At 39.6% G+C, this 13,725-nt stretch overlaps 1 protein-coding gene across 1 annotated transcript in view; it reads left to right on the top strand.

The window, feature by feature from the left end:
• Positions 1-13,725, top strand: part of L3MBTL4 (L3MBTL histone methyl-lysine binding protein 4) — a 302,974-nt gene that overhangs the window by 182,181 nt on the left and 107,068 nt on the right. The window contains exon 12 of the mRNA XM_063076623.1: positions 5,528-5,701. Coding sequence (XP_062932693.1) covers positions 5,528-5,701 — 174 coding nt within the window. The remainder of the gene's footprint in view (positions 1-5,527; positions 5,702-13,725) is intronic.

Raw genomic sequence — 13,725 nt, 5'->3', positions numbered from 1 at the left:
TCGGTGGCAGGTATGATCCATGCTCCTTCCCAGTGTCCTCAGCAGGCGCCCACCTGCCGTCAGGACTGGGCTCTTGTTGCAATCAGGACCCAAGGCCAAAATGGTGAAGCAGACAGCATTTACTCTTGTCGTTCCTTCCTATTTCCATCGCCGAACCCCTTTCTCTGCCACATCTCAGTGCCCTCCCTTGTTATCTGACAGAGATAGCCATCCAGGGCTTCCTCACTGCCCTTTGGCTCTGGGTGGCAAACCCCCCAGACCTTCTCTTCCATGGACGCTTCCAAATTAAGATACCTCCTACCCACCCCAGATCAGTGACTTGTAGAATCTAACCTCACAGCCCAGATCTTCAGTGTTGCCTCTTAGAAGGAAAAGAATGTAACGGACCAGTAAAATAATTGAGAAATAATTGATACCCAAATATAAAATAGAGAGAGTAAGCCTCATGGAAGAGTGAGTTAGTCACACTTAGAGAAGAATGCTTTAACATCTAACTGTGTCTCTGATTCCTGGGCTGTATGAAAGCATATTCCTAGATCTGAGCTCCTCTTGGGAGCTACTTGCCCATTTCAGCTTCACTTTTCAGGATCAGAAGAAAGGTTGTCAACAACTTGACACTCTCCCTGAAATACTGCTGACTTCTCGTTTTTTATTTATGTTTTGAAGTACAGAATTCAAGGCTATTTCATCTTTGCCATTTGCTTAAATTTGTAATGCTTCCCACCCTTTTTAACATCATGTCATAGGGAGAAAATGATGACCAGCATTTGGGAACAAGAGAGGATTTCGAGCCTGGAGGTTGCTCATGGCTGGAAGGACTGTCCTGGGGCTCTGCTGCCCCAGCCCCTCCTCCCCCATGAATTGTAGCCGCACACGGGTTGGGAAGCTACCATTGGGTAAATTTTAACAACTGAGTTATAACCTCATGCTCCAAACTGTCCATCTACAGGATTTGACAGAGCATGTTCCATTATTTTCAGCAGAGCAGGGTAGTCTGTGGGTAAGAGGAACCACATTTATGGCTTGAATATGAGAAAATGAAACCTTACAAGATGATAATATGGTGAACAGAACCTGGTGTCCAAAGGGTCTGGCAGTCGATAGTCATCTCAACTCTTGGAATTGGGGCCAGATGGGAAGAATCCAAGGTGAAGGTATGGATTCCAATCAGTGGGCAATGCTCTAATAGGAAGTAATTCAGGTTGAGAAGCACAGATAAGGATGTCCAGGTGGCACTGGGAAGTGTATCCTCCCTTCCTAGGTTGGGATTAGGAGGCAGAGGTCATGTCATGGGAAGGAGACAGTGAGCACAAAGTATGAGTGTCAGGCTTCTGTACCAGTAGGATCCCTGATTTCTAGTCATGGCAGCAGACAAGGCATTTAGGAGCAAGGACCAAGGCAGATGCCAAGTTAAAGGAAGCCGAGCCCACAAGGCTGGCTAGGACTCATGGTCAAGGCCAGAGCGCAGGCAGTAGAACTCAGACTGCTTCCGGCTTGAACCTTTTGGACTTTAGAATGGGCTTAGCAGATTTTCTGGCCTCAGATCAGGATGGGCTCTGGGAATGCTGGGAAACTGCACCCTGTGTGGAGCATGGTACTCCTGCTGTGAAAAGAAGGAAGGACAGAGGATGAGGGGCTTGCCACAACATGTGAGGTTCCAGCAGCATCTGCTGGAGGTCACCACCTCCCAAACCCCACCTCATTAGAGATGAAGGCGGAGCAGCGTTCAGAAGTGCTGCTGGAGAGGGTGCAGCTGACGTTGCTGTTTATGATGATAGTGACAGTTACACTTACATATTTTAAAAACAAAGCTAGTATTTTTAATTGTAACCATTTTTGTTTCCTTCCATCATGAGGTAAGAGGACTACTAGGATCTGTCAAAGAAATTCCTTTTAAAAGTTTGTCTGCGACTGTCTAGCAGCTTCTTGCTTACTTAGCATATACCCTCTGTCTATCTGCTTTACTATTGATGAAATTGGGGCTGACATTTTTTGCAAATTATTTGGTTGAACCATATGAAGTTTCTGATATTCATCTGTCTTCCATGTTTAAAAAACTGCGGTTTCATATGGGTCAGCCTTGCTGCTTCTCCTGTAAACAACAGATTTCTCCATGAATTCAGGAGGAACAGAGAAATGGTCTGCTCAGTCAGAAGAACCAGGCCTCCAGCCGAGACACTGCTGCTCAGTTCTCCCCTCTAGGTCTGCAGTTTTTCAGCTTGCTTATCTTCATCCACAGTAAACTGAAATTTGAGTACAGTCATGAATCGCTTGATGACATTTTGGTCAACAGACAGACCACCTATACGGTGATGGTCCCGTAAGATCATAACAGGGCTGGATGTGTGCAGTAGGCTGTGCAGTATAAGTTTGTCTAAGTATACCAATGTTCGCACAATGACGACATCACCTAATGATGCATTTCTCAGAGCATGTCCCCGTCATTAAGTGACACATGACTGTGTACTGCGTCCCCTATCAATTAGAAACTGACACTTTACCTTGACCAAAAGAGCTTTAAGTCACTGAAATTTAAACTTATGTCAGAAATATTCTAAAGAGACTATGTTTTTCAGAACCATATTTCCACAATATTTGGCTAAATCCAAAGCTTCAAAGTAAGTTTTAAATGGTTTTATCATACCTACGATGTCCACTTCAACCTTTTTTTTTTCCTGGGTGAATGGATTTATATAGAATCATACATGCTTTTAAACACATACATACATGCACACATGCTCATACACACAAGTAAGGATCTGAGTTTGCAAGAAGGTAGGCTGAAGTTTGGGACGTCATCTTTTTAACGTAACTGTTTCTCTGCAAAAACATAGGGGAGCAGTGTCGCAGTGCAGAAACTCGCTCACAGTGGAGTCCCAGAACTCAGGATCTGAAGTTCAAAACAGTGAAGACAATTATATCTGAAAGCTCCCTCTTTCCTCTTTCTTTTGTGCTTTCTTTTATCTGTCATCATTACCTTCTTTCAGACTCTTCACCAGCGTCATCTTTCTCACAATATGCTTTTCTCTTTCAGTATATTCTTTTGAACTTTGCAATCAATGCTGCTCTGCCCTATCTGGAGCTCTGTCCTCACACGCCTTGCCTCACAGAATCGAGAGTGATGCCATTCTAGTGATGCTGCAGGGGTTTTGTTTAGTTTTGCAGTCCTTATGACCAGAGGCAAAGAGGAGCTAGAATGAAATCAGGAAACAGGTGAATTATTAGACGACTATAGAGACTGATTTATGAATGAAGATTGAGGGAAACAAAATTTCTCTCAATGTAAGCAAGTACTGCACAGACGGTCTACGGTAGCTGTCTACAAATGCTGGACGAGTAAGCCTTCGGGAGGGACATCACTAGTGGCATGCAGCATGCATCACATAGGGGTGGTGATATGAAATTTTAAAAAAAGTTTATGACCATAATGATCATTTAAAAATCTCAAATTGTGGGTATGTGTTAGATGGATAGCAAAGCTTCTGAGTAATAACATCTTGATGAAACAGCTGTACTTGAAAAAAATGTTTCCCAATCTCTCTTAGGTTAACCTTTTATCTGCAGAAAATTCTTTCTAGAATCTCCCTTAAATCTCATATTCTTAAACAGACCACTCCTGCTCTGTTGCTTCTGGGAACAGTACTTTATCACAGGACTTTGGCATATTTTGAGGTGTTTCCCCTAGACATTAAAACATAGCAAACCAAATGCTTCTTTTGCCAGTAAATACCTGCCTCTGGTTCTCTTTGCACTAGAATTATGCTCTGGTTTCCTTCATGGTTCTTTTTTTTGATAGTGTTAAAAACTTTGTCCCAATTCTGTCTGCCTGATTGGTGATAATAATTACCACTTTGGGGGCTTCCCAAGAAAGTACCAAGAGGTCTCTGGAAAACCAGTTTTCTGTGTAAACCAGTTTTCTTACTTGTAAAATAAATATGTTAATACCATCTTTGGATATTTAGCAGTAAATATTAGAAATAATATATGTAAAACACCTTGTATTGTAATGGGCCTATAGTATACATTCATTAGGGATAGTTTTTTATTCTTATAATAAATTGTATTTATTGGTATATATGTCTTAACTTCTTCACTAGATTTATATTCTCTTAAGTGCCTAGCATGTAGCAGATGCCCAACTAATGGATTACTGAATCAGTAACTGAATAGATGAATAAACCAGTAGATCAATGCCAACCACAGTAAATTACAGGGCACTCCGAGCTGTGGCAAAGGCTGCCAATCAACCATGGTGCTGGTGCCAACCACTCTGTCACGTTGGGCCAGGCTGGTGTCATCCCAACCTCCCATCCCCAATTCCAGAGGTCCATTCTAGATAGAGGCTGGTGCTTAAAGTCTTTTGGGAGACTCTCTGGAAAACTCAGTCTATTTTAAAATAGAAGAAAATCTGCTTTGCCTCAGGTTTTATTAGAACCTCAAAATAACAAGAGAAAATTTTCATGTATTTGGAAAGAATTTATTATGTACCATGTATCAACAAATATACAGTGAACAGGGAGTGATGAATTCCTAAAAAGGAACCAACTCCCTCAATGGTGATGTGTTAACCACATGCTCGCCTAGATACAGCCTATGATAACACTGATGGTGATAGCACCTTACCATTTAATGGTGTGTGTGTACGTGTAGGTGTGTGTGTGGCTATGTGGCTGTGTTTGTGATTTCTCATGCTCTCAACAGCCATCGTTGGTTAGATCTGCTTTTCCCATTTTTCTGGGCAGAAACTGAAGATCGGACGTGAAATATCTTCCCCAGAATAGTTTGCAGATGACCTGTCATGCCTGTGCTTTCCCTGGCTGCCTCATTCCCTATAGCAGTGGATGTTTGGGGTCTCCTTGGAGACAGGGATGTGGAACAGAAACCTACTGGATCAGCCCATGGAAGGAACCAGATCATTTGCCCTAGAAGATTCTTCTGCCCATAGCCTGCCATTAGGCTCAGACAACATCCAGGATTCAGCCTTGACTGTTGTGAACAGCAAGAAAGAGCCAGATGACCTGGGCTTGGGTGGCTCTCTTTAACCTACAAGGTGTCCCTTCCACACCCCCACAAAACTTCCCAGCAGGCTTTTAGGAGGAATAAGCAGAAGTGAAGATTTGGTATTTCACGTGGATACTAAGAAATGAAAGCATAATATTCTCTGAGGCTGGTAAATACTTTTAGTGAGATAGGTAACGCTGAAGGATACAAACTTTGAGTCGGGTTCATTTCATTGCTCCGTTGGAAGCACATTTTTATGCCATTCTTAGATTTCTAAGTTTCCAGGATTGTAAATGCCATATGTGCTGATGAATCTTCCTGTGACACTTTGTTGACCAGTGTCTGTGGTCTAGAACTTGAGATTTCCTCAAAAGGCGATACAAGAAGAAACTGTTAAATGTGAATGTGGTCAGGGAGAGAAGAATCTCTCTCTTCAGTTTTTAAATATTAGATGTAAGTCTGTTCCAATGAGAATAGATCCTTGATCTACCACTGACGACTATGCTCTCATTTTTATACAAACCAGTGCTTTTGGCTGCCCGTATTCGGACATGAACTTGAAAAAGGAGGCAACGCTTCATGATCGTCTGAGAGAACAAACACAGGCAAATTTGGAATCAGACTCTTCACATTCAAAATCGACAAACCTCTGTAGTTTGAACTTCAGTGGAAAACATGAAAAGGTGAACAGTCAGCCTAGGTAAGAAACATTTTGAAAATGTGAACCAGAAAGTAAACCATGTAGGATAGTAAAAGAAGAAATTTGTTAATAGTAATAGTTTATTTTATTTCTTTAAAATAATTATTTTTATTTCTAGATATGGTTGTGTTCACTGGATTGCTGTTTCCTCATCTTTAAATATTTGAATTTACCTCTTTCTGAATATACATATTATATGTAAGCAATAGAAAGTCAATCTCATCTGTACAATTCCAAAAGATTTGTTTCCTTTTATCTTAATAGCATCTTTATTCTTTGGAGTCATTTAATAGATGTTACCTCTTTTGGCACGTGGCTGAGTTTTTGTATCTACTTAGTCATATCAGAATTTCTTCTCTTACCTGTTACTTGTCTTTATCATCTGTGATCCAGATGTGCGGCAGACGTGATTTCTTCTTACCTCAATCGTTTCCATTTTGATTTATTGATAATGCATCACCCTTTTGTTTCTGAACATAAACTTACAATTTTAAGTATCAGTTTTTAATTTTTATTTACATGTAATTATTTTCTAGGGAGCTGTAAGTACATTGCTATTTGATATTTTGTAACCTAAATGAGTAAAGAATCTAACATCTTTTCTCCGAAGAGCTCCATACTCCATGCTGGGAATTATAAACACAGGAAAATCTAATGCTAAGAAAATAACTGGGGACTGAGCAGAGATTGAGCCAAGAAAAGCTAGACAGACAAGTGGGAGGCGGGTGTTCTCCAGAGCCTGCTGCGGGCAGAAGGCAATCATGTTCAAGGCCTTGAGGACCCTCGACCCTGCCGGTGCCAGCTCTGAAGGGGCTGCTGCTTCTGTGAAACCTCAGAGCCTGGCTCTTCCCATTCAGCATGTGTGAAGTGGAGAGGTGCAGCCTCCCTGTGCCCACGACAGGTGCTTCCTCAGGAACAGTGCCACCAACCCATTCACACCTCCACCCCCGCAGGGCGGGACTCCTTCACTCCCAAGGACATGCCTGTTCCTTGGGAGAATTTGGCTCATGGGATGCACGTTTCACATGGATTTTACATTCTGGATTGTGGATTTTGTTCTTTTTCTTTCATGCAAATGTTGTTTTAGAGCATCTGGGTGACATTCCATTTTTGTTAAATAGCTTATTTTGATTTTGATTGCTTTGCACAGGACTGCAGATCAGCTCTCCATTGCATGATCTATTTCCTGTGGATACACATGCCTCTCTCTTTCTGTAGCTGTACCTTGCATGTTGATTGTTACACACCCGCTCCTCTTGCTGAAACCTCACAGGGTCTAGTTGTTCTTCACTGCGTTGTCACACCCACACTGCTTACAACTTCAAGTGGTTGAGAGCTTGAATGTCCTTTCCATTTCCTGGCTGAGGGAGAATTTTTTCTTTCTTTTTTTTCAACTGTTCTCCACTGTTTCTTTATTCCAGAATTACAGACACTAGTACATCCACTTGCCTTTATTCTTTTTGCTATATTCTGTTGTATTTCCCAAATAAAAACCCAGTCAGTCTCTCTTGTAAATATTTGAGACATTCATCCTCAATGTCAAAAGTCACAGAGACTAAACAGAACTTTGAAGTACTTTTAAAAAATATTATTACACTGTCGTATTCTCTCAGAGGCTAGCTAAGCCTTTCTTTCCAGCAAACAGCTATATTGCCTCCCCTATTCTTGAACTCCTCTTAGGAACTTACCATTTTCAATATATTGGTATGTGGTTTGCCATTTTTGAAGGGGCTTTGCAATGAAATATATCAGATAGGCATAATTATTACAGATAGAAGACAGCAGAGAGTGTTCGTTGATCATTGAGCAGAAAAATCACAGATGATCCCATTCTGTCAAATCCTATTTCATGTATGCATGAACTGTGTAAGTAGCTGAGGGGTAGGAGTCGTACTGTGCACATCCTGCACCCTCAAGTCTTCTTTTGCTTCCAGCTCTCAAGACCAAAGCCATCCTTGCACTCCAATCTTCACCCACTTTTTTTTCTAACCAGCCATCATAAATGATGGTTGAACAAATAGTATTAGGAGTTGCACCCCTTTGTTTGCACCCCCATCTCCACGACATCCTGTTCATGGTCTTGAATTCCAAGCTGAGGAAAAAAAGAGAACAAGGAAATAAACAAAGAATAGTATGTAGGCTAATTACATGCAGATAAAATATATTTCAGCTGTCTGCACGTTTTACTTGTAGTACTTTCTTGAGGCTGCCTTTCCTCTAAACCAAATCTTTGTTCTCGAAAGGACAAGATATCAGATACAGGTGGAGGAGGATATTTAAATTCAAACTATCTTCTTCTGTGTATCAAGGAGAAATAATTTTTACTTGGCTCCTGTCCAAGGATAAGGGTGGAATTTAGATTGCTGAAAATTAGAGTGACAATTTCCACTGTCCTTTAGTCAGTCTATCGTCACTGAGCTCCACATAGGCTTTGTCACCATAGAATCACCTGACTTCTTACAATTCTAGTGCAAAACATAAAATTAACTCTTTGACATTCTTCCAAAACCAATTAGACATTTCCTAGCAATTTGGAGAACTTTGTCTTTTCCTTAACTGCATCCCAGTTACGTGATTATTTTTAAAAAGTATGTTAACTCATAATTTTTGTAGGGGGAGTTATTATTAGTAAATTTATGCCTCCACTGCATCATTTAGTAGTGGAAATAGTCTGTTTATGTTCGCATTTTTAAGTGGAAGGTCACATTTTAAATATAGGTAAATTATATGCTATGAGATGTTTGCAAGATTTACCTTTATAACAGTAAGATATACATGTTATATTAACTTAAAGAGTCAGACTCATAATAGGTCCTCATTACCAAAAAATTATGTGTGTGTGTATATATAAGCACAGAGAAAAAATATACATTCCTTTTCTAAAAAAAAAATACTTTTTTTGTGCTGCTAGGGTGAGTAGTAGTATGTTCATAGTGCATTAGAGGCAAAATGGCCTTATTATAGATACTTGAGTATCTTTCCTTTGGGTATGTACGCTGGGGAAAAATACCTTTAATTTGTTTAATAGTTTATAGTTTGCACATACATTACCTTTGGAGCATTCCATAATCCTGTAATTTAAGCAAAGCAGACATTTTTGTCATCATAGTATTGCCATTTATAGGTAAGGAAATAGAGACTCTTTCTGGTAACTGATCCGAGATCCAAACATAGGTCTTCTGATTAAATCTAGTGTATTTTCAGAACAGTAAACTGATAATAATAACACCAGAAATATCAACACTAATACCTATCTACTATTCATATCACACACTTACTTGGGGCTGCAAGGCATTGTACTAAACAATTTTTATACATCATCGTGTTAATTTTATTTCATCCTTACAACCCAGTGTGGTAAGTTTTCTTATTCTGATTTTATCATGTAGACACCTGAAAGTTCAGAGAGGTTAGGCAAAGTGTCCAGGACCACACAGATAATCAGTAGAAAAGTCGGAATTTGAATCCAGACCTGCCTGACTCCAACTCCCATGCGTGCTTCAATACATCAAGCTAGTGAGAGAATGACAGCTTTAGGCTTTGAAAAGGCCTGGCTGGGTTTATATTTAGACTACTTTCTACTTCTGTCTAGGATTCTCAGGGACATCTTGTGATGCATTTATTTCTTACTTTGTGAAAATAGAACTACTGAAGGGGAAGAATCTTACCATGTTTTCCCCAAACTGTTTATTCTTGTTTATAAATATATAATACTAAGTTTTCTACCTTGAACACATTTTATTGTAATATACTAAAGGCTTCTATCTGCAGCCAAAGATAAAATTATAGTCATTAAAACAATTTCATCATAAAAAAAAATTACTTTGGAATGCATATACCCCTTCCCATTATTATCTATTAGCTGTTTTCTCCAGGCCTGTGGAGGACATTTTTTTTTTTTTTTAGGCATTTTCCACCCACCTACGCCTAAGTGTTCTTTAATAAGTTATTTTGACTCTCCAAAGCAGTGTTCAATATATTCTAATACACACAATTAATAGCACCACCTTTGTTAAAAATGCCTGTCATATTCAATTATTGCTATCAAGAAAGTCTAAGAAAATGCCTAATAAAGCTCACTTTGTTATTCCTGATGCCTGCCATATTATAAACTTTATGCACTTCTGAAAGGTCTATACTAGTAATAAAAATGGCTGGGGGAAATTTTGGTAATCGGAGGGAATGGGATGGAGTGGGATAGCTCCTTAATGATCCTGATGATAAATTGCACTGCCATGAGCCAGCTAGTTTATTTCCACTGCTCAAATTAGCTACAACATAAATGCCTTCTATGAGGGTTGTTCTCAGAATTACAACAGTTCTAGTTGGTGTTGTTCCACATATTAACCTTCCATGTCAGTAAGTAGGTTCTGTTTAATCCATCAGGCTTTTCTCTCACTTCTTCCCACAAAAATTTTCCACTTTGGGAGGCAAAGTCTACCAGGTGTCCCCACCCTCTCCCCAGCATCATCTGCAACATTGTTTTTATTCCTGTGTTTATCCTTTATCCCCATTCCTCCAACTTGCCTTACTCCTGCCTGCATCTTCTCCCCACCCCAAGTCTCATCTCTGTTTTGAAGTTTTCTATAGTAGTCCAACCTATATGAGCTTCCTCAGGTTGGAGATTGTGTTTTACATGTCTGTATCTCTGACCCCTAGTGTAATGCCTGATGCTCAGCAGGCACTCAGCAGATTAAGTAGATTTTGAGCCAGCACTAGGTGCCAGGGGCTGTGCTAGGCCCTGGAATACAGAGTCCACAAGAGACACCTCATCCCTTGCTCTCAGCATTCTTCTGCCCTTTTGGTCCATACCATACTTCATAGCTTATTTGCACATGTGTCTGCACGTACCTTTTGAGTACTTGTTTTGTGTGTGCTTTATGTCCTCAAAAGAACTGCTAAGGGAAGAAATGATTTTCATTATGTTTCTGCATTTTCTTCATTATTTCATTTTTTCTTCATTCATATAGGTTCTTAGTGTATCTGAGTTGATTGATTTTGTCATATACATTTGCTTTCCTCTTAGATTCTCAATTTCTTCACCTGTAAAATGGACATAAATGTGAGGCTTATCTCAGGTTTTGAATATAGGCATATAGATATAGATAGATATTGATATAGGGATAGATGCATGACTTGGCCTGGCACATGGGAGAAACTATTGAAATAATAGTTCCATATCTTCTTTTCCATTTTTATAAAAATTGTTAATTTTAAAGTCTTACAATTGGACCAGTTCTAGCTGCGTATATACCACACATCTTGGCATCAAACGTAGGAATTTAAACTTTTATTTAGTCTGAGATAAAACTTGGCATCTTTGACTAAATTAAGTCCCTTAATCATGTAAGCAATGATCAAAACACCAAGATAGTGCAGGATACTCTGGCCCTGTAGAGGCATTCAAAGAAGCCTCTGAGAGCCTCTAGGCAGGTATGACAGTCTTGGAGCTTTACAGCAGGAAAGAGCAATTCAGCTTCTTCAGTGTAGAAATAAGGACACCCAACCAGAGACCTTGGTTTCTTCATTAACATTGCTGTTGGTGGCACCTTTGAGCTCTCGGGCTCCCAGGTCATTCCTGTGCGCACTATTCCATACCTGCCTGTCCTGAAATTAAGACTCAGTCAGAACGGAATTGGTTTTGTGCGGATAGATAGCTAAATAACACTTACCTAGCTGCATTCAGGATCATGACCACAGCCAGGTCCTAAAATTAAACATAGTTATTCATTCATTCAACATTTATCTGCTGAATAAATATTTAGAAAGGCACTATTCCAAACTCTACTGATACAGCCATGAAGAAAACAAAAATCCTTGTCCTTATCAAGCTTTCACTTATGATAAGAAAATCACCCAAGCTAGTGAGTGGCGGGGTGAGAATCTGAACTGTGGCAGGATGGCTCTACGCTGGGCAGACTTGGCAGTGGGCACACTGATTCGATCTCTGCATCACATTTCCTCATTCAGCAAATTTGTTGGGGGCTTCTGCTGGTGCCCAGTGGAGTGTTAGGTGCTGGGGATACCAAGGTGAGCCAGACAGTCCCATCCCTGCGTGGAGCAGATCTTTAGGAAAGGGAGAATGAGGAGGAAAAAAGAAAGTAGTCCATAAATGAAGAGGAAATCACAGATTGTGATATGTGCCATGAAAGAAGTAACATGGGGGTGAGAAGGGTGACATACAAAATGTTTTCAGCAATTGCCTGTTTAAAGTCCTAGAGACCATAAGCACTCCCAGGCCATTGAGGACAGAAAGTTCTGCCGACTATTTTGCAAATTGAAAATGAAATGAGTTGTGTCAAGATCAGCTCAGGAGCATAGAGAGAAACTGTGACGAGCTGCAGGATCCTGCGTTGGATCCCCCCTACCTGGTTCCTTTGGCACCTTTATTATAGTCTTGTATTTCTTAAACAAATTTATAATTCCGGTGAAAGATTGTGAAACAACCAACGTATGCCTTAACAGGTTCTTATAAAATATTTTTTCTGAGCTGATTCTCATAAGGCATTTTATAATCTATTGTGAATCTCTGGATTTCTGGAATTCTGCCTTGGCCCGGGCTGTTAGTAATTAAATGCTGCAGAACAGTGTGTCCTAAAATGTCCATAGTTCTTTGCATAAAGGAAAAATTAGTGTTACTGCACCCCTGAAAAAAAAAATTGTAGCCCAAGCACCAGTGGGAAATTTTTCTCATCTATCTCCTCAATCTGGCTGTAAAATAATTATTTCTCATTCATTGTAAGGATAAAGTTGGGACATTTAACATGATTTTTTTTTTTTTTACTACTAAAGCAATGCTTGTTTATTGCAAGAAAAATTTAAAATACAGAAGAGTAAAAAGAAAAAAAATTAAAAATAAAAACCATTAATAATATCTAGACCTTTTTCTCTCAAACAGCATAACTTTATAGATTTGTAAAAATATAATCCAATGCCCACCATAATAATTAATATAGAGGTTTTTAAAAATTAGTAATTTCTCATTCACCACTTCTCAATTCTGATGCTGCATCCCGAGGTTATTAGTGTTAACAGGTTGTCATGTACCTTCTACACCTTTTTGATGTTCATGTGTACATATATATAGGTAGATGTACATTCATTGTTTTAAAAAACTTTATATTAATTTTTTGTTAATTTGCGGCATTTGCTTTTATTTGAAAATATATTATGGATAAATTGCCATATCAACACAAAGGGATGGAGTGCATTATTGTTATCATACTTTACAGTGTGGGCATACCTTAGCTCATTCCACCCATTCCCCTACTGACAGGTGGTAGGTAGTATTTTTCCTCATATAAATAATGCTACATCAAACATTTTCATATACGTTTTATTATGTACTGATCCATTATGCTGCCTTATTTGAAAAGGTTTAATTACTTTTTATTTACAAACTAAACATACTGTGTGAATCCTTTAGAGTGACAGGATCTCACAGGTTCTTGGTCCGTTTTGCTTTATCATAAGTAAGTTCGCATATCCAAACGTACATGCATACATGGAAATGTAGAGAGCTTTCAGTCCTCATAGTTTGTCCCCAGCTTCACTTGTCACCTCATCACACACCACACCCCATCACTAAGTCTCCCCCCCAGCCCTCCCCAGGAACATGCCCTCTGTCTGCAGGAGTCTCTCTGCATTGCCCTTGGTAAGACTTGGTAAGACTTGTTTTGAGGCCTAGTTCAAAACCCATCTCCTCCTGAAAGGTTTTTCTCATCTCTCCTGCTTCGTGATCCTGTAGCACTCTCTTCGTCTCTTTATTGTCGCCCTTTTCTCAGTCTGCTCCGTGTGAAAGTTGGCAATGCACATGTCTGTGTTTCCTGATAGATTGTGAGGCTTTGGGCACTAAAAACCATCTCAGCCAAATGCAAAACCTGCAGGCAGAAAAATCTTAAAGAAATGCTGATTGGACTTGGAGAATTTGCCTAAAAATAAAAGAGAATCAGAGCCTAATGTTTGCTTTTCAAGCCCTGATATACAACTAAATACAGTTGTTAAGGCAATTCAGGTAAGAGAGA

The sequence above is a fragment of the Cynocephalus volans genome, chromosome 13 (assembly GCF_027409185.1).
Source record: "Cynocephalus volans isolate mCynVol1 chromosome 13, mCynVol1.pri, whole genome shotgun sequence".
In the NCBI taxonomy this organism is placed as follows: Eukaryota; Metazoa; Chordata; class Mammalia; order Dermoptera; family Cynocephalidae; genus Cynocephalus; species Cynocephalus volans.
Note: the sequence above shows the minus strand (reverse complement) of the source record. Positions and strands in the feature narration are given on the sequence as shown.